General features: G+C 37.9%; 2 protein-coding genes across 4 annotated transcripts; one reads left to right on the top strand and one right to left on the bottom strand.

Annotated features, from left to right (window-relative positions):
* On the bottom strand, positions 1 to 6,924 carry LOC306885779 (ankyrin repeat and MYND domain-containing protein 2-like; the record flags this gene model as incomplete). The annotated part of the gene is made up of 10 exons (XM_079442572.1): positions 1 to 149; positions 394 to 514; positions 757 to 885; positions 2,014 to 2,149; positions 2,235 to 2,449; positions 3,882 to 4,042; positions 4,119 to 4,217; positions 5,200 to 5,338; positions 6,054 to 6,118; positions 6,849 to 6,924. The coding sequence occupies 10 exons, from the start codon at positions 6,922 to 6,924 to the stop codon at positions 1 to 3; spliced, it is 1,290 nt and encodes a 429-aa protein (XP_079298698.1).
* Positions 6,925 to 7,307: 383 nt separating this feature from the next.
* Positions 7,308 to 25,430, top strand: LOC306884824 (eIF5-mimic protein 1-like). 3 transcript variants are annotated; one of them, XM_079441035.1, is made up of 12 exons: positions 7,308 to 7,359; positions 10,238 to 10,308; positions 11,791 to 11,967; positions 16,971 to 17,074; positions 20,529 to 20,594; positions 20,734 to 20,869; positions 21,040 to 21,149; positions 21,900 to 22,070; positions 22,201 to 22,347; positions 24,614 to 24,752; positions 24,834 to 24,956; positions 25,045 to 25,422. In XM_079441035.1, the coding sequence occupies exons 2-12, from the start codon at positions 10,245 to 10,247 to the stop codon at positions 25,071 to 25,073; spliced, it is 1,266 nt and encodes a 421-aa protein (XP_079297161.1). In that variant the 5' UTR covers positions 7,308 to 7,359; positions 10,238 to 10,244; the 3' UTR covers positions 25,074 to 25,422. The 3 variants fall into 3 exon arrangements, with proteins under 3 accessions (XP_079297161.1, XP_079297162.1, XP_079297163.1); XM_079441036.1 differs by lacking the exon at positions 7,308 to 7,359 and adding an exon at positions 9,909 to 10,050 and having other exon boundaries at positions 25,045 to 25,430; XM_079441037.1 differs by lacking the exon at positions 7,308 to 7,359 and adding an exon at positions 9,934 to 10,096.
* The last annotated feature ends 1,716 nt before the right edge of the window (positions 25,431 to 27,146 follow it).

Here is a 27,146-nt window from a genome sequence, read left to right as displayed (position 1 = left end):
TCAGTCCTTTCCAGCACAGGTAGGATCTTCAGAGGCCTCAGAGGTTTCACTGTGGTCATCAGAGGGTCCGTTCTGAAGTGCACATTTTGACAACCCCAGACACAGAGCCAGCATGGAGCTGGCGGCGTTCACTACATCATTGTCATCAACTGATAGGAAACAGAAAACACACAAATGAAATAAGCTTCATACTTCACTTCTAAAACTCTTATAACATAACATAAAATGACAAGAACAAAGCTTCTGTAGAAAAAAACCTTGGTTTTATCACCAGTCCTTAGTCCTTCAGTGTCATAATGACCTAATACACTGGTAAGATCCAGTAAGATCTAACTCAAGCAAATCAAGCATTTCTTATCCAACCACTGATATGCTAATATGCTAACACTTTACCATTGCTAGAGAGTTCTCTCAGTTTGGGTTGGAGGTTGCCTCTCTGTGGCAAAGGAGTTTTGCACTGCCTCTTATGGGTGAACCAGTGCAGCCTCTGACACGTCAGCCCACAGTAGACCACCTGCAAAGAGATCAGAGCATTATGGGAAAACAGCTACATGTGAAACTCCAACATAATGACAAGTATACTGCAAAGTATACTTAATCATAAGTATACTTTGCAGATGGTCATTATGTGTGATTAATTGTAAAATAAATCACATTAACAACATTTGTAAGTTTGGCTATAAAATGTCAATATTAACTGAATGAATGTTGATGGCAAGTTATGATTACTTAAGGAAAAGAGGAAACACAATATACCATTTTACAGAAGGAGCACTTCTTGTCAGCACCCTTCTCTCCACATGTAGCACAGTACTCTGTGTCCATAAGCACCATCTGGCCTGTCAGTGCCTGGGTCAGAACCGAGAAGGCTGTGGGGTCGTTCCCCTGGAAACAAGAGAGAGATTGTGAAACAAAATGTCTACACATTTTTATAAATTGACATCAGTCAGCAAGTTATGAACATCAACACTAGCATTCAAAATATTGTTTAGTAAATTAGTAAAACAAAGTAATGTTGTGAAATATTATTACAGTTTAAAATAACTGTTTTTGATTTTAATATTTTGTAAAATGTCAATTATTTCTGTGATGCAAAGCTGAATATTCAGCATCATTACTCCAGTCGTCAGTGTTACACGATCCTTCAGAAATCACTTTAAGATGCTCATTTGCGGCAAGAAACATTTCTTATTCTTAAAAATGTTGAAAACAGTTGTGCAGCTTAATATTTTTGTGAAACATTTTTCTTCGATGAATAGAAAGGCCCATAGAATAGAATGTCTTTATTGTCACATTTGATCAATTTATGCATCTTTGTTAATTAAAAGGATTAAAAGTAAAAACTGACTTCAAACTTTTGAACAGTAGTGTATAAACAGTAATATTTAACTTAATAAGTTTAACTTGTAAAATAGTGATTATTATTTAATATTAACTATTAAAAATGTTAATTAAAGGTGCTCTATGTAAGTTTTTGACTCAACTAAAGCATAAAAATACCATAATATGTTTGCAGATATTTAAGAAACATGCTAAGTTAACATTTATCTGAAAAACAATGCTGCAGTCAGTTATTCTCCTTTGAAAATGTGCATTCCGGGCCGGAATGTTGGTCTCTGTTTTGGTCTGTGTAACTGCCCACTGCCAGTTTATCCAATTATATTTCGACACCCCGGGTTGCCAGTTGGCGAAAAACACAGCGTATTTCATGCAATTCATCGTCATGTGCGCTCGTTCCTGTTGGTGTCCTTAATTTGGCAACCTGCATGTGCCTCAAGTCTGAGGAGGAGGGGCCAGGTGAAAAATCCCTCTCCAATATTTAGAATTTGGACTGCAATCTTACATACACCACCTTTAAATATTATAATATATATTATATTATATTATATTATAAATCTAATTTATTATATTATTTAAATAAGTATTATTTACAATAATTCCACATTATATGACCCTTTAAACTTTGTTTAAAATTATAAGGTGTCCGTTTTATATGTTTAAAAATGTACTGACAATTTCCATGGGTGCAATACTTTGGACCAGCTGTTGTAGCAGGGTTGCCTCACAATAGGGAAACTTCTGGATACAATCACGAATGAATTTCTTCTGGTACTGAGGGAAGCCATCACCATCTCTTCCTTTCAGAAGGCTTGGGCAGAAGAAAAAATATGTTTTTGTGATTTGCAAAAATTGCAAAATTGTCTAAGATGGAAGAACCGTAATTATGATGTCACCTCTTCAACAGGGCATCCAGGTTGTCATCACGTTCCTGCAGGAAGGCCATACACTTCTGCAGCACGCAGCTGATGTAGTGCATCTTCATGGCCAGAACCTCATTCATGTCCTGCTGTTTCATGCACTGCTCGCACAGCAGATCCATCACACGGTAGCACTTCTCCAGGGCAACCACATCCACCAATAAGGGGTCCTCCTTCACCAGCATCACCATCTGAAAACACATGATGGAAAAAATGTGCCCCAGAATATGAGAAGTGAATATACCAGAGAGACACTAGCCTTACTTACAATGCAAATTTCATGGAGGAAACATGTTCTCACGCTACATGATTCTGTTAACTGATCCCTGCTGAGTATGGTGCTGAGACACCTTACTCATCAGAAATCACTGGATGTGAGACAGCTGAGATTGCGAACACAGATGCCATCCGAGATCTGCCACAAAGCACACACGCAAGTCTCTACTAGAGCAACTGTGTATTAAATTACTAACACACACCTTTGATTTGACACTCACAGGCCTGCATTTGGAAAATACATGTCTGCTGATTTGCCAAAAAAGCCTAATATTATTTTTACATTTTAATGACGCTGAATTGAAAAATATCAATAAAAACCTCTCATCAAATACAATTGTTTTCACAAAATAAGAATGAAGATTATATTTTAAAATTATATATACAGTATGTGTCAGCTTTAATGCATTTATCAGAATAACAAAAGCAGTCAAAAGTCAACTGCCAAACACATACTCTATTGTCAAAGACTTTTACATAAACACAAGATGAAAAAAAAAAAAAATCAATCACAAGACTAATTTTCTGTTGCTATTTGGATGTAGTAAAATCCAAACAGCAACAGAAGTTAATTAACAAACCGTGTATTTGAAGTACATTCTCACCTAAAAAACTCACCTAAAGACACAAAAACAGTATTATTTATAAAATTATAGTGGATCTGGTGTCCGCCACAACACTCGCTGTGAGAAATACCGCAAGCAGAGTGATACAAACAGTGAAGTGGTTGGAGTTCTGTTATCACTAGAATATTGCACTCCTCTCAGCCAATCAGATTCAAGGACCAGAAAGAACTGTTGTATATGGGAACTTCTTCACCTTACAAATGGCTGTCGAAAGCAAAAATGCTACAAACTGTGTCATATTTTGTAAGAAACTTTGACTATTTTTTGCCACTATTTTTGGAATCAGCACCCCAAAATTAGTAAGAAACAAGTACTGGATTTCACTCAGCAAATATTATGCAAGGCGGTGTTATTTATGTATTTCATTGCAATGTCACATGCAAATGTCATTCCATTTTTCATATGTTATGCAATGAAGGCTGTTTATCAGAGCTGTACGTATAACAGATTTATACCAGAAGTCCAAGCCTGTGAAATGCAGGCCATGTTGTTGCTCTGTAATATCACAAGGATATATTTAGATGGAATAAAAGCAGAAGGGGTGTTGGTTAGTGCAAACTGATGCTTCCTCCAGTCATGTGACCTTGTATGGTATTCTTATGGGTCCGTGTTATAAAAGAATAGGTTGCTGTGTTTCACTCACATTGTTTGGTTTGTGTGAGCATGGTGCTTTACCGCTGCTTGAAATCTGAGTTATATAAACACACTTGGCAGTTCTTACCTTGACAGGATTGAGGTTAGTAGTCATGATGATTTTGTGTAGGGGTCCTGCTAGTTTAGGGGGTAGTTTAGGTTCAATCTCTGAGCCCTGGGGCCTGGTGTAGTATTCCAGCCTCGCACGAGAAAAGTAATTGTTGATCACTGTCACACAGTCATGCTGACCTGCACAGGGCAGAAAGATTAAAATTATTTATTCATTAGTAAGTAGTAAGTGTATGTATATATCTGAAACACTCACCAACAAAGGCAGCCATCTGAGCAGCAGTACGTCCCACGGAGTTGACCAGATCTGTCTCTGCTCCAGCATCTAAGATCATCTCTGTTATTTCTGCATTACCTGTGGGATTATTTAGATTAGATGAGCTAGGAAAACAGACTAGATGCCATTTTCAGATTATCTATATACACTACTCTTCAAAAGTTTGGGGTCAGTAGTATTATCTTTTTTAAGGAATTGATTTTAAGGAATTGATCTATTCAGGAAAATGCATTAAATTGATCAAAAGTGGAGACATTTATAATGTTACAATATTTCTTTTCATATAAATGGTGTTCTTTTGAACTTTTTATTCATCAAATAATAATAAAAAAAAGGATCATAGTTTTCACACAAATATTACAGCACAACTGATTGCAACATTGATTATAATGAGATTTAGGCAATATTTCAATTAAACTTTTCTCATGTAAAAACAATACTTAAATCAAATTGATGTGATTAAGCTCATAATCATCAAACATAATCATAGTAAAATATGTGGCAAATGCAGATTGTAATCTCACTTAAGAGATATGTAAACATATTACTGCGATTAATTCCTTACACTGATTATTGGAAATAATCAAATATTTTTGATCAAATAAATGCAATCTTGGTGAGTTTAGGAGACTGCTAAAAACTACTGCTTTTATTGCTTTAAAACTGGATCATTTTATTGTTATTTTATGAACAGTTGATAAGAAAGAAATCACCAATACATGCAAATGCATTTTACAATATATTTTATGATATTATTAAATTTATACTCACTTTTCTGCCCTACTTATGTGTTTTTGTGATGATTGTGTTCTTTGTGTTAGCCAAAGCCAATGCAAGGTTGTCTCTGGAAATTCATAAATGACCTTGCAAAAGCTGTTACTGACGCAGTGCCCTTTCAAAAGGTACTAAAATATATACACTTTAGGTAATAATATGTGCCTTTAAAGGTACTAATACAAACATTTTAGGGGTAAATAAGATACAAAGGTGTACCTTTTGAAAAGGTACTCAGTGAAGCTTTTGTACCTTTAAATGTTAGAGTATATCGTCATGAGTTTACCTGATAGGCCAGCAAACATGAGGGCAGTATAACCATACTCATGCTCATTACAGTTGACATCAGCTCCGTGCTGCAGAAGCAGTCTGCACATGTCTGTTTTGCCCTTATAGGCCGCATGCATGAGAGGGGTCATGCCATACTGAAACAACATGAAGGAAAATACTTCAGAAATGTCTTTTCATCGACTCAAAAGCAAATTACATTTAGCCTTGCTCATTCCCCTCACAAATTGTGAAAATCTAGGAAATGTGTTTGCAGGATAGAGATTCAGACAAAACACTGGCACTTGTTGAGAGTGACATGAGCTGGGTGAGTCATAATCTTTGTTGCTCCTTGGAAGAATTCGAAAGACTGCATTGGTGGCACAGCGAACAAGCTGCACATCTGATTTTGACAGGTGAGATACACTTATCAACTGCTGTTTCTAATCATCCTGGACCTCAAGTAGTCTGTAGGTTACATCTAGTGGCATGTCTACATTATCACACCTCTTTAAGGACTACATCTGCCACTCAAGAGTCTCCGCCATATGCTTGAATAACAATGTGGAACATATGCTGTCACCTCACCATCCCACCAGCCCCTGCACTTATTTACATAAGCACTGATCATCAGAAAACTACTAAATAATACCAGTATTTACAGTGTAAGGTCAGTGACTATGCAGTCAGGCTACAGTAAAACAGCATAAACATGAATAAAAGTAGCAATAAGTATCGGTTGTGTTTGGCCAGCAGCCCTATGTCTGATTTTATGTTTTGTTGTGTTACAGCTTGGTGAACCCCAATGAGCCATAACTAGTGCTTAAATGGCCTGTAAATTACTACCCATATTCATCACCTTTATGTTCTTACCTCATCCAGACAGTTAACACGCACATTTGGATTGCTGAGCAGCTGGGTGGCCTCTTGCACATCACCTTTTAAGAAAACAGTCTAGAGTTTAAAAACGAAACATTAGGATCATGGACAACTCATGATGATCCACCATCTTATTCCTTTGGATACACACCCAACTGTATTTTGTATAAAAACACTACTGAGGGTATTTTTTATATCTACCTTTTTCAAATTATGCAAGGATTCAGCAAAAAACTGTTCTAAGATGAACAGAAAGTTTAATTTGTCTGGTTAGTTTATAGATAAAGTGGATTATGTGAACAAATCTTACATTTAATATCAAAGTCTGTATAATATGAAACAGGCACTGTATATACTAGGGAATGTAAGATTATGGTTTTTGAAAGAAGTCTCTCCCATTCAGCAAGCCTACACTTTTTTAGATTAAAAATACAGTAAACACAGTAATATTATGAAATATTATTACAATATCTGTTTGAATGTACAGTAAAATGTATTTTTCCTGTAAAGCTTTCAGCAGCCATTACTCCAGTGTTCAGTGTCACATGATCCTTCAGAAATCATTTGCTGCTCAAGAAATATTTCATATTATTATCATTGTTGAAAACATTTGTGCTCTCTAATTTTGTGGAAATCTTTTTTTTTCAGGATTATTATATTAATAGAAAGTTTAAAAACAGCATTCATTTGAAATAGAAATATTTTGTAATAAATATGTTACCTAAATTCTAAAAAAAAAAAAAGTGAAATAAAATAAATAAATTAGAACTAAAGAGGGATTTCCAGTACCTGCAGCAGCTACCTGTAGCATCACTCTCTCTTCAGATGTCAGATCACCTTTCCTTCCAGGGGTCATGCTGCTCATATTGACACCAGTCATTTGTTATTATTGTTAAGGATAGGATAAATAGTATATCGGCGTGAAAATTGCTTCCTCAGAATACTGACTTTATAATACAGAACTCAAAGTAATAAAGAGAAAGCATGCTTGGTTCATACCACTTTGGAAATTGAAAGGAGGGGAGGGTGGATATCGACATGATGTGAACGAGCCGTAATTAATTTTTTAGAATATAAACATCTATTTTATTTAAAAATCTTCAGTAAGTACAGGTTATTACTTTTTCATTCAAGACGATTTATTGATTAATAGCAGTAGTAATAAATCATATCGTGTGAAGTACCCCTGTCGGCAGTAGTTCAGTCCAGCTGTATTTAACTTGCCTGCTCAAACTGTCTCGTGAGATACTGCGCGGAGCGGTGCTCGAGATCATCACAGGCAGAAATTAATCACAGACAGGTAAATACAATCGCACGATGGCATGCGCAATGTTACTATAAGCCTGATTCGTGTCCAGTTATATGTATATGTATATGTATATGTATATGTATATGTATATGTATATGTATATGTATATGTATATATATATATATATATATATATATATATATATATATATATATATATATATATACATATACATATACACATATATATATATATATATATATATATATATATATATATACATATATATATATATACATATATATATATATATATATATATATATATACATATATATATATATATATGTATATATACATATATATATATATATATATGTATATATACATATATATATATATACATACATATACATATACATATACATATACGTGTGTGTGTGTGTATTACACAGCTTTCTGAAATACTTCATTCTGATTGGTAAGCTGTGATATTTAGCGGTCAGATTTTTCATATGTTTGTGTATATATGAAATATCTGACTATAGAATGTGCAATGCTGAATGTAAAAGATCAAAGGTATTTTATATTACGTAAATATGAATGCCCATGAATTAATACATTAACTATAGTGTAATATAGTATAATATTTATAATATGTATAATATTTATATCTTATCAAAGCTTCCGTCATGTGTTGTGTCCCAGCACCTCATTCCGACTTTGAAACCAGGTTGCATTCTCTTCCAGGAATGCCATAGCTTGTGTGTTATTCTTGGCAGTGAAGCACTTATAAATTGGGACCGGCAACACTGGCTAAAGAGTGTGTCATGGAACATAAACCTACAGCTATACAGCAGCAAACGCATGAACACGCCTGCAAGAACCTATTCTTGTGGTTGCCAAGTGCAGTGTGATGTTTGTTTAATTGGTTTTATGACAAGGAATGTCACTTATACACTGTGAGAAAGTGGTGACATCAAAGAGCCATGTTGACTTAACAGTGTGGTACATTAACTGGAGAGTGTTTGGGAGTGATTTTGCTGGTTGTAAGACCCACTCACTCCTCAGGGACTTTTGTAATCCCGACTCTGACTTTTGACTCTCCAGAGTTTCCTACAGTATTTCTGGTTTACCAGCGACACCGGTACTAACCGGTACTATGAGGTGTTGTGCTCTGGACATCTAAGGACTGGTTACTGCATTGTCTGTTGTAATGGAAGGTTTGGTGACAATTAGCTAAATCATCCCCTTTGTGGGCTCATCCCTGGTGAATGTGGTTGTTGATATCATTTATAAATCACACGGGACTTGCACATGAGTACATATTGTTCAGAGCTGCGTGGCTCTTAGAAAAACACTGAGCCATGATGTAGAATGCCGTTTAAAAACAACTGTTCTGATTTCAATGAATTATCACTGAGTCATGAGTTCATTTTATTTTAGAGCAGTATTACAGAACATTGATGAGAAGACTTATCTCCTCTGACTGATTTTTTAGAAACAGATTTATATATATATATATATATATATATGCATATGTGTTTATAAAACTATATGTCTGGGATTGGTTATTTTAATTTAATTTATTTAATTAATGAATCAATTAATTAATCTATTTATTTACTAATTTACTTACTTATTGAAAGAAGTGTCTTTTGGGCTTTTGCTCACCGAGGCTCAATTTATTTCATATGCTGATTTGGTGCTCAAAAAATCAGTTGATCTGCTGTGAACATGATAGACTTTTTTTTCCAGGATTATTTGATGAATAGAAATTTATAAAAGAATGGCAATTATTTTAAATCATTTTAAATGTTTCGCAATATTGTGGTTAGTTTTTACAGTTACCCTTGCACAATTGAATGCATCCTTGCTGAATTAAAGTATTAAGATTAAATTAAAATTTAAATAAATAAATAAACCTTACAGACCCCAAACTTTTGAACAGTAGTCTATAAAAAATATATATATCTTTAAAGCTGACTCTCAAAAATAAATCTGCCTAAATCTTTTTTTTTTATATTAGTTTAAATGTTTACAATTAGATTTAACTAAGATTTAAATGAGTTAAATCAGTTTAATATTATATTATATTTAACCCATTGTAACTCATGTTTCCATCACAAATCTTTCTCACACTTCTGACCTCATCTTCACTTTGGTAACATATTATAACATGGTGAAATGTTCATATGTAAAATTTACTGCAACATAAAGGAATAAAGGACATCAAGGAACTTTTTGGTTTTGCTGGTTATGCAGAGCTCATAAAAACTGCCTTTATTTACCCCATATATTTTGTAGATTCTTGTCATAAGTTTACACACACTGTTGACCTGCACTCGGTCACTCTGGGCATCAATACGTTGTTGAGGCAGTTGATGGAAAATGTTGATTTTGTTTGTGTATATGTTTGTACATGTGTATACTTTGTGAGTTTGCTTGTATATACACACACACATACACACACACACACACACACACACACATGCAGACGGTTGTAAGCTGTGATCAGACATGTCCTTGCTGTAATACGACACGTGTCCCAGGCCTGGGTGACTGAAGTTTACACTGTCGGGGATAAGCCCCTCTATATTTAGCACAGGGCAGCGAAAGGCTTGCCGGAGCACTGGCTTTCTGCTGGAGCACTCACTGCGTGCTGGAGAGGACCTCTCAGCTGATGAGCTTTTAGATCGCAAGCTTTTTTTTCCTCCTAGTACAGTGCGCTATTATAAACGAGGTGTGTGAGAGGAAGGTGTAGTGTTGGGGAAAGCACAGATTACTGGGTCAGGAGTTGTTTCATTGTTTTGTCTTGTGGGGCATCTGGCTTATTCAATAATGGCTCTGTCATAGCACAAAAAAATGGGTCATCTATGTTTTTGTTGCTGATTTGAATATATTTTATGTCTGTTTCTTTGCATGTGAAGGACTTTTATGAATACCGGTAAGCAACAGAAGCCAGTGCTTACAGGCCAGCGGTTTAAGACCAGGAAAAGGGGTGAGTCACTTTTTATCTCTATATTTCCTATTCTACCTCACAGAAACTAATTGTGGCCTTTACAAAGAATTTAACTCATAAAAACAAACAAAAACTTGTGTTGACAGTTAAATGGCAAATGTTCAATGATTGTTCTTAATATTTGTTCACATACAGAAACACACACACACACACCTTAGATGTACACACAGCAATGCAGTGGCAAGGGTCTCAATTCATGTTCCATTAATAGCTTGTTTGTGTGCTACTGTGTACTTCATGTCCTACACAATACTCTGGTACCAGTGCAGACCCTCTGCCGTTCTAATTTTAGTTCTGCAGTCTCAGAAACACAGAAGTTAACAAATAGCTTACTGCAATAGCTGCAGCATTAGTTCCAGAATCAGAAAGTTTAGTGGGTGTTCACACAGAAAGCGTTTTTCTGTTCCACTGTGCAACTTTTCCATTGTGCATACTTTTTCCTTTATGTAAACGTGCTAGATGGACATTGTTGACCACGGCACTCTTACACATGACACAGTGTTCTTAAAATGCAACGTTAAAAGAAGTTCAAACTTAACAAGTCTCAGTTTTTTTTTTTTTCATTCCATTTCCTGCGTCAAAGCAAAAACACAATTTTGTGTGAATGGGCCCTTATCTGTTTTGTTTAAATATTTCTTATTATTATCAATGTTGAAAACAGTTGTGTTGCTTAATATTTTTGTAGAGAATCTAATACGTTTTCTTAAAATAATGGAAAGTTGAAATATTTTGTAACATTGTGTCTTTACAGTAGTACAATACTTCTGTAGTCCATTTTAGACATTCTACTGACTAGTAACTTTGCAAGTACATGCCAACTTCTACTAACCCTAATCCCAAACAGTCTACTAATACTCTAATGAGAGTTAGTTGATGTGCAGTTTCAAAGTTACTAATAGCTAATAGAATGTCTAAAGTGGAGTATTTAAGTAAAGTGTAACCATCTTTATTGTCACTTTTGATCAACTTAGTGCATGTCATACAGTATCCGCCATACAGGTCTAATTTGCATCATCCATGTAGGTGTATGATTGAACACCGTTAGACATTACAGACAGCTTAGGAACGTCACTTAATAGCTTTTGACTGTGACAAATGTGGGGGCGTTTTCAACCGGGCATTCGAGTTATGCTTCACTAGCTTGTGTGGTAGGTGTGACTGGCTCTTCAAATGTGAGATCGCACAGGAAGACACTCAACATGCTCTTTAGCGTGTGCTATAATCAGAATTCCTAGCCAGCAGCGAGGCGAGGGAACTCATTTACATAATGGTAGGTATAAGTGCGGCTTGCATATTTCTGTGTGCAACCACCTGCTTCGTTATCAAGCGTTCTACACCGATGGATACAAATCAAGGATCAACTCTAAATCATTTAAAGCATTATAAGTGGCTAATGTGAATCCTGAATCTCTGCTGCGGTAACCTTGACTGAGAGTCTTTCTTGTGTTTCCTCTCTTACAGATGAAAAGGAGAAGTTTGAGCCTACGGTTTTCCGAGACACTATTGTTCAAGGCCTCAACGAAGCAGGTGGTGATCTTGATGCTGTAGCCAAGTTTCTGGATGTCACCGGGTCGAAACTAGACTACCGCCGCTATGCCGACACCCTGTTTGACATCCTCATGGCTGGGAGCATGCTTGGTGAGAAGGTTCAAAACCTTGTGCATAATTTGGAATGGTGTCTTAATACTGCTTTAATTATTGCTTTGTAGATCCAATTTCATCGTTGTGACATTGATGATAGCATTCTCGTGATTTTAAAGATACTATTTTATTTTCTCTTGTTTCAGAAATGCAGTTAATAATCTCCCAAACCTTGTTGTGATTAGGTTGCAACAAGATTTTAAATTGGCAATAAAATGTAATCATATTTTTTTGCTTCTTTAGTTCAAATCATGCGAAAGAACCATAATTTCTACGACCAGCTCATTCAAGCCTAATAATCCTAGTATTCCAAGTCCATATGTTCCTGAAAAAAATGGTTTTGGACTTGGATTTGGAGACGGATTACTGAAAAGGAAAAATGTAGGACAAGGGACTCTTACACGGAAGATTGAGTTTTTTTTTAATCAAACATATGCATGGATGAATAGTTTACAATAAGATCAATAACATGCATTTAGAAAATAGATGAGGTGAACTTTCATTTCATGGTGATTTGGTGATGGGGACTAAATAATCAAAATCACATTAGCTGGACCAGTCTGAAAAAAAAGTTTTGGACTTGAGTTTGAGTCTAGTCTTGTTCGATCTCAAGCACTGCAATACAGCAGTATAGAATAAAAGATTTGTTGCTGTTTTGGATATGTCGCAAATTTAAACTCAACAAATTCTTATGAATGGCCCATAAAACTAAAATCCCACTGAATTAACACCTGTTAAATCTGGGGTAAGTGATTTCTGGAAGCCAATGTTGATATTTGAAATCATCAAAACAAACACGTCCCTACCCCAAAAGGGTCTCACCCCTATTTTGATAGCTCCTGCCCCACACATACATAGCCTACGCAACCCAGGCAACAATTAGTTCTGTGATACAAAGCAAAACCCATGTTACAACGTATCTATACCGGACGCGAGCGGCGTGACAAAATACTATAGAAGTCATTATAATCAGTGATGCTGTCTACACTGGATGCTGCGCAACGCGGCGCAACAACTCCCCGACAGAAAACTGCTGCTGTGTTCTGTTTATGTCGTGCCGACACAAATTTCAATTCCTTTTCAACGGTCGCTTTATCTCGTCCAGTGTAGGCAGACTTAAGCTGTTGCGGCACGCCATGTCCGTTGTAGACACGGTGTTACTCACCTATCGAGAAGAAACAAAGCAACCTTGGTGTCCGATCGTAGACCTTCCGCTCCTTGAGTTCTCTCCAGCCCTGGAAAGCTGATCCGATATTTACACGGGTCCTACTTCTTTGCCTTATCATTCCGAAGATGTGTTCCTCTTTTGTTTTTTATCCGCCATCTCTATCTTTCTGTCACTCAGCTCGGCTGTTCATTGAACACTCTCTCCTCCATATCATGAGTAGACACGTCCCTTACTGTTGATTGGCTACAAGTTTGTTTTGGTACTCGGCCCTGACTCAGTTTTCTAAAGCGTTTTTGAACAATTACATACCCCACCTTTAATTTGAGTCCTTGGCTTGAAAGCTCATATCTCAGCATCAGATCCTGAGATCATTTTCTTTTCTTTTTTTTAGACCAATTTTTAGGGTTTGTAAGGTAAAATGGCACTCACAAGGCCTGTGAATACTTCACTTTCTGTTTTCATTCCGTGTCTGCGGACACTTCTGATAACGAAAATTGCGTCACGCAGACCTTTTGCAAAATGCCAAATTATACTTTAGTCTACAGTGCGACATGAATCAACAGACCATTTGGGTCACAGTCAGTGGTGTAGTCCTAAAGAAAAAAATTGGTTTACTATTACCCAGTCGCAACTTATGCAAGTAAGTACAAAAATCTAAAATGAAATAAATATTTCGTAAAATTCTTAAATTTTCTTTGGCTTTAGGACAGTGGTAATATAAAAGCCCATATTTATGTTTATACTGTGTAAGAAAAATATAAGGCATCATATTATAAGTCAGTCTTTATACATGTAAAAATATAGCTAATTTTATTATTTAACTGTAAACACAAATCCGCACTGGATAGTTTGTCAGATCTGTTTCATCTGTTATTACAGCTTAAACTTGAGGGTGCTTAGCACTAGCATTCCCAACAGCATCAATAATATATCAATAAAAGCTGCAAGTAATTCACATTCAACATGCTTTCTCTTCAGTAACTGCCTCATCTTTTACCCAAGATATCACTGGGGCCATACTGTACAATCTGACAAGCAACATTTGTAAAGGACAGAAAATCACTCGTAGAAGCATCCTTTGTGCTGTTCGCTCATGCAGACACTGGCGTCTTTAGCAGATTAACAGAATGAGAGGTCATTAGCTCACTCCCCTGTGACAGCAGGCTGTTGCTCAAACACTTGCAGCACATCTCTGGATCAAAGTGTTTAATGCAGTACCTCCAGGCCATCAACTTATAAATCCCATTGATGGTTAAAGATGAGGACAGCAGGGAATACACAACACGATTTTAGCCTGTCTTAGTTGTCTCCTAGGAGCTGTCACAGCCGGTTGGAAATCTTCAGATTTGTTGCACATAAGCAGGCTGAGAGAGTGAGTGGGCGGCTTCACTGTGGGACAGAAGCAGAGTGTTGAATTTGGTTGGAGCAAATATGAGAAGCCAGTAGAGAACAGCATATTATAAGGGTTTTTGGAGTTGAAAATGCATTTTTTGTGTTTAAAATGATATACGTGTAAAGGGATGAGAAGCACATATGCTGGCAGATCAGACAGCACATAATCAGATTATAGCAGTTTACTTTAATTGTGTACTGAGCCATGTTACTCACATAACGTTACATCATAGAGTGCATTCAAACCAATATACTATAGAAATATGACATGAATATACTGTTCAAAAAGGTATGCATTAAATTATCAATTAAAAGTAAAATAAATATGCAGATGAAAATGAGCCTCTGGCTAAACCTGGTACAATGCATTAAATGCAAACATTTATGTTAAAAATTGTACATGGTTTCTTTCAAAATGTTTCAAATAATTGCTGTTAACTTGAAAATTATATTCATCAAAGAATTCCGAAATAATGTATCATGGTTTCCTTCCTTTTTTTACTCCTTCTGATCATTAGCTAATAAGTTTATATTCTTCCTCTCACACACTACACTTTTTGTTCAATCTGTGTGGAATGAGTTCAGTTTCAAGGACTGGTAGAGATGTCTTTAGGGTGGGACTGTCTCTGTCAAGCCAATTAGGGCTAAAAGGTTTACTCTGGCTCTATATAAAGCCCAAATATCTGTGAGAGCACATAAGAGAGGAAGAACAGCAGCCTGATCAAACACCCAGTCAGCAGTCCGATTACTCCAGCTAGAGAATAGAGCCCCCATAAGTAGAAGACTGCCGTTAACTCTGTAAAATAGAGATTAAGTCCAAATCTTCTGACCTTTGCACTTATTAGTCCTTAACAAAGACCGGTTTTCCTGAACTCTGTGAAAATAGACTGGGATCTATTACATAAATGTGATGAAAGCACTACATTCAAGTTAACATGAAAACATGGGATGAAAATAAACTCAGTTTACTTTCTTAATGCATGTTTTTGGTCTTATAATGAATTTAATTTATTTGTAGACATTCATTTTTCTTCATAATTTTCACCAAAATAATTTGCTAATGTCTTTAAATCTGCATTTTTTCAACCTCTTAAACCACCCTTCAAAAGACTGCCCTAGAGAACTTTTTACATGATTCAATCAGTTCTTTATTAATAAAATTAGTACTGTTTTTATTTAGATTTTTTTAAATGATTGAATATACTGTCAATTCAGAAATATGTCACATTAAGTAAAATTTGTTAAAATATTTGAAAATGTTTTTGCGTAGTAATTTGATGAAAAAGAAGAACGCCAGAATTTCTGACGACCTGAAAAAGAAAACTTTGATTTTATTTAAATGTTTTGAATATTTTTGCCTGAATAATACAAAGCCTCTAAGGAACACATGGAAAATGTGTTCTGTTTCTTTTGTGTTCACTTGCAAAACTTTCGCCCCAAAGAAAAGTTGTATATGCATGAGAGAATGCAAAAGTTCTGCGAGTAAATGCAGTTTCTCAGGTGAGATAGTACTTTGGTTAGGGAATACACAAATTTTGCAAGGGAACACAAGTTTCAAGTTTGCAATAATGGTTCGAGTTTGGAAATAATATGATTAATAATAAAATATATATTTTAGTGCTTTTGCATTTATTTGCTAACCTTTTGCATTTCCAAAACCACACTGCATTTGCAAGTTTCTCTGGAGAAATTTTGTGAGTGAACAGAAAACTGGTAATGGAAATAATATAAGGATGGAGGAAACTATATTTCAGTGCTTTTGCAAGCCAATGCAAAGTTTCTCTGGGAAACAAATTTTTCTTCCAATCATATTTTTTCCATCATCATGCCCTCTTAGGTGCTCCATAGAAAAGCCAGTTTAGTGTTTTATGAAATGGTAAGATGGGAAGTATTACATTGACCAATCAATGGATCAGTGGCTCAACACTGTAATCCAGAGAAAACCTCTCAAGTGGATGTGAAGTTAACTGTGTGTATGGTATTAACCTGGACACCTGTGGATTAGTCCATGAGGCATTGCATTGTTATGTGTGCAGAGCACATTGAGAAACCATGTCCTATTTTGGGGTGTAAGCAATGCTGTAATTCATTTTTTTCCCTTATTTGATTAAATGCTTTGGAAATGCATCAACTCTGTAGTACAGAGGGTAATGCTTTTTTAACTTGACCTGTGCTATACTTCTCTTATACATAAAGCTGTACAGAATAGTACTGTACATTATGCATTATACATAAATGGAACTGTAAACATTGCAAACAAAGCATATGATGCAGGGAATGAAGCATTCTGGTATAACTATTGTGTTGTTGTATAGCTGCTTGCTGTGACGTCTGCTCATCTCAGTTATAACTGTGCAGTAGGCACAGTGACATTTTCTCAGTAGGGGTTAACAATGACAGCACTGTGCATTAACCTGTAACCTCACTTTCCCTCTCTCAGCTCCCGGGGGAACTCGCATTGATGACGGGGAAAAGACCAAGGTGACAGAGCACTGCATGTTCAGGACGGAGGAAAACCACACTGCTGTCCGTGGCTATGCTCAGGTGACCCCGTTCAATGAGATGCTTTTTTTCCTTTGTTGTACAGTATATGAAAAATGAGCAGCCGGAACCAAGATGGCAGGAAGGCAGGGGAATCCTGTTTCAAAATTGCATTAGATGTACTTGGCCCCCAAATCCTCTGGTAGAGCCAGTGTGCCACTCATACTGTGCCATTTTGAAATAATCCCTTGGAGTACATTGTCTCTAAATCACCAGCCACTGTAAGTTTAAAAGCATGTTATTGTGTCCAGGGTTTTGATTTTGTCATATCATAAGGAATCAATTTGATTTGATTTTGGTTTAAGAAGTGTTATGCATTTGATGTATTATGCTACAACTATAAAAGTAAATGAATAATAATAGCATAAAAGTATTACATATAAAATATTATTATTGTTTCTTAAAATATTTATTTAGGTATTTTTATTTGATTGTTTTTAGATATTATTATTATTATTATTATTATCTAAAAATAGTATAATAATAGTAATAATATCTAACAAATAATATAATGTATAATGTCACATATATTATTAATTATATTGAATATTATTTATATATATATATTACACGCACACGTTGTCAGTCCTTGTCTTGTGTTTCCCCTCCTCCCGTGCCCATATTTGGCCTTCCTGTTCCTGTCCTCGTTTGTCTTCATTAGTTTAATTAGTCCCTAGCCCTGTGTTTGATTAGTCCACACCTGTTCCTTATTTCCCTGTGTTTATAAGCCCTGTGTTTCCTAGCCCCTGTGTCCGGTCTAATCGTCATTGATGTTCGTCTCTCCCCAAGCGCCTCGTCTCGTTGTGTGTGTCTTCAAATAAAAGGATTATTGGAACTTCCACGTCTCCGCACCTCCTTGTATCCCGAGAGGGAACGTGACAGAAGACCGGACCAATACAACTCAACTATGGCTGAAGACAGGCTTTGGTGTCTGCGGCAGGATGGTCGGGATTTGGTAAGGTATGTTGAGGAGTTTCTTGAGCTTTCCAACGAGGTGAGCTGGATTGACGCCTCGCTCGGTGTGTGTTTTCGGTTTGGGTTGGACAAAGATGTCATCAGCTGCGATATCCCCACGTCCAGTTTTTCCCTTATCGGGCTGATAAATTATGTCCTCAATGTACATGGTATTGATTTCGAAGTCGAAGAATGTCAACCCGATCTTCGTCCAACCCAACCCGAGAACAACCCGGCCTCACCAGCTCACCGCTCGCCAGGACCCTCCACATGCCCTGCCAAATGTTCCGGCCACCCAACTCTTCCCAGCACTGCTGCTGTCCTCAGCCCAGAGCACCCCCGCAACCCCGCGCTTCAAGAGCGCCCTCCTGTACCTGAGTTCCCGCTGGTTCCGTCCAGCCCTCCTGGGTTCCCGCTGGTTCCGTCCGGCCCTCCTGAGTTCCCGCTGGTTCCGTCCGGCCCTCCTGAGTTCCCGCTGGTTCCGTCCGGCCCTCCTGAGTTCCCGCTGGTTCCGTCCGGCCCTCCTGAGTTCCCGCTGGTTCCGTCCGGCCCTCCTGAGTTTCCGCTGGTTCCGTCCGGCCCTCCTGAGTTCCCGCTGGTTCCGTCCGGCCCTCCTTCGTCTCCGCTGGTTCCGTCCGGCTCTCCTTCGTCTCCGCTGGTTCCGTCCAGCCCCGCGCTTCCCGAGCGCCCCCAAGTGTCCGCGCTTCCCGAGCGCCCCCAAGTGTCCGCGCTTCCCGAGCGCCCCCAAGTGTCCGCGCTTCCCGAGCGCCCTCCCGTGCCGGCTCCTCGCACGTGCCCTCCCGTGCCGGCTCCTCGCACGTGCCCTCCCGTGCCGGCTCCTCGCACGTGCCCTCCCGTGCCGGCTCCACGCACGTGCCCTCCTGCGTTTCCGCTGGTTCCATCCAGCCCCGCGCTGCAAGAGCGCCCGACAGAGTCCGCGCTGCAAGAGCGCCCGACAGAGTCCGCGCTGCAAGAGCGCCCGACAGAGTCCGCGCTGCAAGAGCGCCCGACAGAGTCCGCGCTGCAAGAGCGCCCGACAGAGTCCGCGCTGCAAGAGCGCCCGACAGAGTCCGCGCTGCAAGAGCGCCCGACAGAGTCCGCGCTGCAAGAGCGCCCGACAGAGTCCGCGCTGCAAGAGCGCCCGACAGAGTCCGCGCTGCAAGAGCGCCCGACAGAGTCCGCGCTGCAAGAGCGCCCGACAGAGTCCGCGCTGCAAGAGCGCCCGACAGAGTCCGCGCTGCAAGAGCGCCCGACAGAGTCCGCGCTGCAAGAGCGCCCGACAGAGTCCGCGCTGCAAGAGCGCCCGACAGAGTCCGCTCCTCTGTGGCTCCCAGGGGGGAGCTTCCCCAAGAAAATTTTTGGGGGGGGGGGGGTAAGAGGGTCACAGCCTGTGTGGCCGGGCCAAGGGCCAAGGCCACACGACCCGAAAAAAATAGGCCGGGGCTTCCCGAGTCTCCAGATCCGCCATGGCCTCCCGAGTCCCCTGACCCGCCATGGCCTCCCGAGTCCCCTGACCCGCCCTGGCCTCCCGAATCTCCAGACCCGCCCTGGCCTCCCGAGTCCCCTGACCCGCCCTGGCCTCCCGAGTCTCCAGACCCGCCATGGCCCCTGGAACGGGCACCGCCCTGGAGGCCTCCAGAGCGCCCACCCCCCCTCCCCATTGGATGGTGTTAGGCGTGAGGACACGCCTTCCGGAGGGGGGCGTAATGTCAGTCCTTGTCTTGTGTTTCCCCTCCTCCCGTGCCCATATTTGGCCTTCCTGTTCCTGTCCTCGTTTGTCTTCATTAGTTTAATTAGTCCCTAGCCCTGTGTTTGATTAGTCCACACCTGTTCCTTATTTCCCTGTGTTTATAAGCCCTGTGTTTCCTAGCCCCTGTGTCCGGTCTAATCGTAATTGATGTTCGTCTCTCCCCAAGCTCCTCGTCTCATTGTGTGTCTTCAAATAAAAGGATTATTGGAACTTCCACGTCTCCGCACCTCCTTGTATCCCGAGAGGGAACGTGACACACGTGTGTGTATAATGTCACATATATTATTAATTATATTGAATATTATTTATATATATTACACGCACACGTGTGTGTGTATAATGTCATATATTATTAATAATAAGGAACAGGTAACAAAATATAATTATTATATAATATTATTTTACATATTTTATTACATTATTATTATCATTAGCATCATCTAAAAGTACTATAATAAAATATAATAATTATATCTAAAGATAATATATTATATGAAATCTTCTTTATTGTTATATATAATTTTATGTTTAGATATTTTAATATATCTAAATAATACAATACAATAATATTAATGTCTAAAATTCTATAATATATAATATCAAATTATTTATTATTATTATGTTTTGGAATTTATTATTTGTTTTTAGGTTGTATTATTATGCAAAATGTATATGACCCCTTTATTTTTTTTTATTATTTCACCATTATTAACCTTAATGATGTGACTCATAGATGATTATGTCTATATACAGGTTTTTAATAAACTTATCAGAAGGTACAAATATCTGGAGAAGGCCTTTGAGGAGGAAATCAAAAAGGTAACTAATGTGCATATCATGTTCTTGCTATTATCAATATATAATGCTAATGATAATGTAGTGATATAATGATAATGTGGAGGATGTTCCACATAGGTTGATATACTGTATGTTTTGATCCATATGTCTTCCCGCATAGCTTATTCTCTTCCTGAAGGCCTTCACTGAGTCTGAGCAGACCAAACTAGCCATGCTAACGGGCATCTTGTTGGCCAACGGCACACTGCTACCATCTATCCTCACCAGCCTCTTCAGCGATAACCTTGTCAAAGAAGGTTTGTGCTTTGTCTTCTTCCTCTTGAAGGAGAGGGAAAAATATGTATTGAATATTATTGGCTTGAGAAATTTTTATTTTATTTTTTTTGCATTGGCAGTGAATTCTTCATTTGACTATTTTAGAAATGTATTAGAGTATGTGCTGTTTTCCCCACTGTCTGCGTTGTAGGAATATCAGCCTCTTTTGCGGTGAAGATGTTTAAAGCCTGGATAGCAGAGAAGGACGCCAATGCGGTGACATCTGCCCTTAGAAAAGCTAACCTGGATAAGAAGCTCCTGGTATGATTGTTGATGCTCATCTGTTCTGCGTTTGCTTACACTCGAGATCAGTTCTGATACTGAATTCATTAACCTCTGAAAATTACGAGGAGATAATGAACCATTTTGCAGATAAATTATGTTTCCATGGAGATGTTCATCACCTGGCAGATGTGTCTTAACACCCCTCAACTCACTCATGACCTTCATGCTCGCAGTACAACAAAATCCATGCAGATTATATAACAAAAAAAAGGTTTTGATTGTCAATCACAGGTTGTAAATAATTGTAAACCGTTTGGAAACAATCACAATTATGATGCTATTTCTTAATCCATAAGGTTTTTGAAATGACCTGTAGTTATGAACTACATGTTTGGCGGTGGTACGATTTTTTTTTTGTTTTTCAAAAATGTCTTATGTTCACCAAGGCTGCATTTGTTTACCCTTTCCCCTACCCTTTCCCCTAACCCTAGCCCATAACAAAGACATCTCAAACAATGTCATCTTTGCATTAATGCTAAAGTAAACTGATGCTAAAGTGTGTAATTTCTGTTCCACTATAGCCTCCCTAAAAATAATTGCAAAAACGATGATTCAATCATATTTTCTCCATCTTTCCCTCATCTTCCATCAAAATCAAGCTGGGAAATGAGAAAGTATTTTAACACAAGACCATTGATACACTTCACCTTCTTAGTCTTAAAGGTTAAAGGTTCTTCCAAGTTCCTCCTGTAGTTAATCTAATTATGTAATCTGCTCTGACTTCAGGAACTCTTCCCTGCCAATAAGCAGAATGTGGAGCACTTCTCAAAGTACTTCACTGAGGCAGGACTGAAGGAGCTGTCAGACTTTCTGCGCATGCAGCAGTCTCTGGGCACACGCAAGGAGCTTCAGAAAGAGCTGCAGGAGCGCCTGTCGCAGCAGTGTCCCATCAGAGAGGTGAAGCATCCACACATGTTAAACACTGCTTCTCGACTGCTTTTGCTTCAAGATCCAGGTTTTATATTGGTCATTAAGGATCATGTTAGTCCTTAAGTCCTTCAAATGTTCTGGTGTGAATTGTGCTCAGATCGTGGTGTATGTGAAAGAGGAGATGAAGAAGAATGATCTTCAGGAGCAGGCTGTGATTGGATTACTGTGGACCTGTCTCATGAATGGTGTTGAATGGAATAAGAAAGAGGAGCTGGTCACCGAACAGGCCCTCAAACACCTGAAGGCACAGTATCAACACCCAGACTTTATAATGCCACATTGATATTTATAACACTCATATCTACAGTATATTCTCTTATCTAAATAATCATTAAACTTCAAAGTGTTTTGTAGCTATACTACATGTTTTTAGAAATTAAATTACACCATTCTTACACTGCAATGATCACCACTGAATCGCTTCAGCTATAATCACTGAAGCTGTCTACACTGAGAGTCAGTTACAGACGATACACATGAATTTGCAAAAAAAAAAAAATAATAAATAAATATATATACAGGTGATGGTCATAAAATTAGAATATCATGAAAAAGTTAATTTTATTTCAGTAATACCATTCAAAAAGTGAAAGTTGTATATTAGATTCATTCATTACACACAGACTGATATATTTCAAATGTTTATTTCCTTTCATTTTGATGATTATAACTGACAACTAATGAAAGTCCCAAATTCAGTATCTCAGAAAATTAGAATATCAATTAAGACCAATGCAAAAAAAAATATTTTTAGAAATGTTGGCCAACTGAAAAGTATGAACATGAAAAGTATGAGCATGTACAGCACTCAATATTTAGTTGGGGCTCCTTTGGCCTGGATTACTGCAGCAATGCGGCGTGGCATGGAGTCGATCAGTCTGTGGCACTGCTCAGGTGTTATGAGAGCCCATGTTGCTCTGATAGTGGCCTTCAGCTCTTCAGAATTGTTGGGTCTGGCGTATTGCATCTTCCTCTTCACAATAGCCCATAGGTTTTCTATGGGGTTAAGGTCAGGCGAGTTTGCTGGCCAATCAAGAACAGGGATACCATGGTCCTTAAACCAGGTACTGGTAGCTTTGGCAGTGTGTGCAGGAGCCAAGTCCTGTTGGAAAATGAAATCTGCATCTCCATAAAGTTGGTCAGCAGCAGGAAACATGAAGTGCTCTAAAACTTCCTGGTAGATGGCTGCGTTGACCTTGGACCTCAGAAAACACAATGGACCAACACCAGCAGATGACATGGCACCCCAAACCATCAATGACTGTGGAAACTTTATGGTTTTATGTGCCTCTCCTCTCTTCCTCCAGACTCTGGGACCTTGATTTCCAAAGGAAATGCAAAATTTACTTTCATCAGAGAACATAACTTTGGACCACTCAGCAGCAGTCCAGTCCTTTTTGTCTTTAGGCCAGGCAAGACGCTTCTGACGCTGTCTCTTGTTCAAGAGTGGCTTGACACAAGGAATCTGAAACCCATGTCTTGCATACGTCTGTGCGTGGTGGTTCTTGAAGCACTGACTCCAGCTGCAGTCCACTCTTTGTGAATCTCCACCACATTTTTAAATGGGTTTTGTTTCACAATCCTCTCCAGGGTGCGGTTATCCCTATTGCTTGTACACTTTTTTTTCTTTCTTTTTTTTTCTACCACATCTTGTCCTTCCCTTCGCCTCTCTATTAATGTGCTTGGACACAGAGCTCTGTGAACAGCCAGCCTCTTTAGCAATGACCTTTTGTGTCTTGCCCTCCTTGTGCAAGGTGTCAATGGTCGTCTTTTGGACAACTGTCAAGTCAGCAGTCTTCCCCATGATTGTGTAGCCTACAGAACTGAGAGACCATTTAAAGGCTTTTGCAGGTGTTTTGAGTTAATTAGCTGATTAGAGTGTGGCACCAGGTGTCTTAAATATTGAACATTTTCACAATATTCTAATTTTCTGAGATACTGAATTTGGGACTTTCATTAGTTGTCAGTTATAATCATCAACATTAAAGGAAATAAACATTTGAAATATATCAGTCTGTGTGTAATGAATTAATCTAATATACAAGTTTCACTTTTTGAATGCTATTACTGAAATAAATCAACTTTTTCATGATATTCTAATTTTATGACCAGCACCTGTGTATATATATATTTGTGAGGTATTATACTTTGTGAGCTATCATACTTTGTGAGCGTATGAATAAACAGGATATACTTATATCTCCAACTTTATATGTAAAGCTGTGATAATATCATTTTACATTTTTCAATGATACAACAATCAACTGCTTTAGATTTCTTTTGTTATATAAAAAAACTATTTCAACTACTAAAAGTTCAAATTTCTGAAGTGTAGAATTTGCAGCTGATTAGTCCATGAAGGAACTTGATTGTTGTATCAGATGATTATGTAGGCAGCCTCCAGCCATTGCAGCTTAACACATCGCAACAAGTCATGTGCTTCCAGTATATATCTGTGTAAGAGAGAGACAGTGATGCTGGAATGATAATCATGATTGTTTCTCCTGTAGCACTTTGCACCTCTCCTGGCTGTGTTCAGTACTCAGGGCCAATCAGAGCTGGTCTTACTGCTCAAGATTCAGGAGTACTGCTACGACAACATCCACTTCATGAAATCCTTCTGCAAAATAGTGGTGCTCTTCTACAAAGGTACCCATGTCTCACCTGATCAGTGTTTTAATGGTAAATTACAGGCAAGGTAAGATATGGTGTGTGTTTCTCATTCCACAGCTGATGTCCTTAGTGAGGAAGCCATTTTAAAATGGTACAAAGATGCCCATGCTGCCAAAGGAAAAAGTGTATTTCTGGAGCAAATGAAGAAATTTGTGGAGTGGCTTCAGAATGCAGAGGAAGGTGAGGAATTATATTGGATAAAAATATCCTCTGCCAAACAAAATGTAAATCTCAAGCACATTTTTTTTCTTAATTCTCTCTCCCACAGAGTCTGAGTCAGAGGGGGAAGACGACTAATAATTTTGAGGATCCTGAAGATTTTCTGGGCTTTACACTGTCAGCTCTCTGTGACCAGCTTTTTAGTGCATATTTAGGCTCTTTGTCATTACATTTGTGTCCGGAGCGACAAAGTCATATACACTGAGGCCCAATTCAGGGAAAAGCTTCTGAGCTCTAAATAAAGAGCGGAGGAAGCTACGTATAGACAGCCTTTAATAACAAACACTTTAACATGGATTTTATATTAATGCCGTTCAGGTTATGCGTTTCCTGCAACTGATTTTCATTTGAACAAACACGTGTATATGTCGTATGGGACTGCTTTGAATCTTTTTATGAATAAAAAGTTTTATATGTACTCTATTTCAAGAATTTGACTTTTACTTTGTCTGACTCCTCTTTATCTCCTCATTTCTAAGTCACTTTGGATAAAGGCATCTGCCAATTGAATAAATGTTGATTAGGACTATATTAAAGGCTTTTAGTTCTACAAATTATGCAAAGGACAAATCCTTTACTGTCTCACTCACATATTGATAAATGTGTTTTAAACATTAACATGAAGAGAAGAATTTTGAATTTCATTATAGAGCTGGCTCATTATCATTCAGAGTAGATAATTAATTGACTTTATAAATTAAACATTAGTTGTCTTAAAATTAATTACTTTTTTAAATGTTTCTGAATAAGCCTCTAAACTGGGCAAATATCACCCAACAAATCTAAAGAAAAAAAATAGATATTAGTAAAATTATTATTCTTACTTATTATTCTCATTAGTCTCAATACTGTTACATAGAAATATATTACTGTGTATAACTATACATATAAATAATTTAAATTATAGTAAATATTGCATTTTTGTATCATCCATCATTCTTAATTGTTATTCTCATTAGAGTCTGTAAGAATTACAGAACCTCAGGCACTTTGAACTTCTGAGATGGACAACACACACACAGTGTATTAACATACAGACATCTGTCTCCACATCCCAGTGAGAGAAAATGTGGAAAAACGCCTCTCTCGCATATGCATCAGTTCCTATCCATCCCCTTCCTGCCATTCACCCATCCTTCCCTTCACTCAGCTCACTCAGAATGGTCAATAGTAGAATATAATGTTCTACATGAATGCAAGTGATATTTACAGTCATGTTTGGTATCATTTGAATTGTCTCGGGGTCTCATTCTTACAAGAAGTAAACTAAAAGGTAATACAGATCCTAAGAGTTTACTGGGTGGGTCAGTTCCCAGTGCTTTTCATGCAAAATTACCATTTGTCCCAAAAGGTGTTAACTTGATCAATACAAATTCCAATTGTTAGTTCTTGTCTCCATTTCGGGGGATGTTGGTCTTGGGCTGAGTTGAGTACTTAAGGAAATCTGGCAAGAAGGTCGGGGCGATTCTGTAGCCAGAAGCAAATAGTATGGTGTGTCTCTATACTTCACATTATGTATTTCTATAAAGTCAGGTATGCATCTATTACTCGTAGATTTATCTTTGAGAATTCGATGTTTTGTATTGATATGATTTGATATAATCAATAATAATAAATTGTTACATTTGATTTTATTCTGTTTTACTCTGTATTGACTCTAGTAGATTACGTTGTATCCTTGTTAGCGACATGAGCACCCGAATGAACGAGTAAATATAAAGTCAAGAGTTAACTAGAATAATCAAATATCAGAAGAATACTAATTAGAAATAGGCAAACAACCAATTTGCATTTCAACCTAAATTCGAGGTCATAATAAAATGGAGTCAGATTAGAGTTGAACTTAAATTAAAGAACTTTGCACATTGAAAAGACCAAACACACAGGAAACCTTCAGCCACCATTAGATAGCTTCTTTGGGCCAAATGTGTGGACCTTACAGAGTCCCAATACTGTTACAAAGTAATATGTAAATACATAATGTAAAAATATTTATTTAAATCATGTAAAATACTAAAATGCTGTATATTTGTAAATACTATATCCTCGTGAAACCCAGGGGAAAAAAGCTTTGAATTTAGTGGGGTTTTTTTTCTTCATGTCATTACATTGCTTAGACAAAAAATATTTTATTCATATGTTATGCTATGT

This window comes from Barbus barbus, assembly GCF_936440315.1.
Source record: "Barbus barbus genome assembly, chromosome: 19".
In the NCBI taxonomy this organism is placed as follows: Eukaryota; Metazoa; Chordata; class Actinopteri; order Cypriniformes; family Cyprinidae; genus Barbus; species Barbus barbus.
The sequence above is the reverse complement of the archived record's forward strand: the minus strand, read 5'-3'. Positions and strand labels throughout refer to the sequence as shown.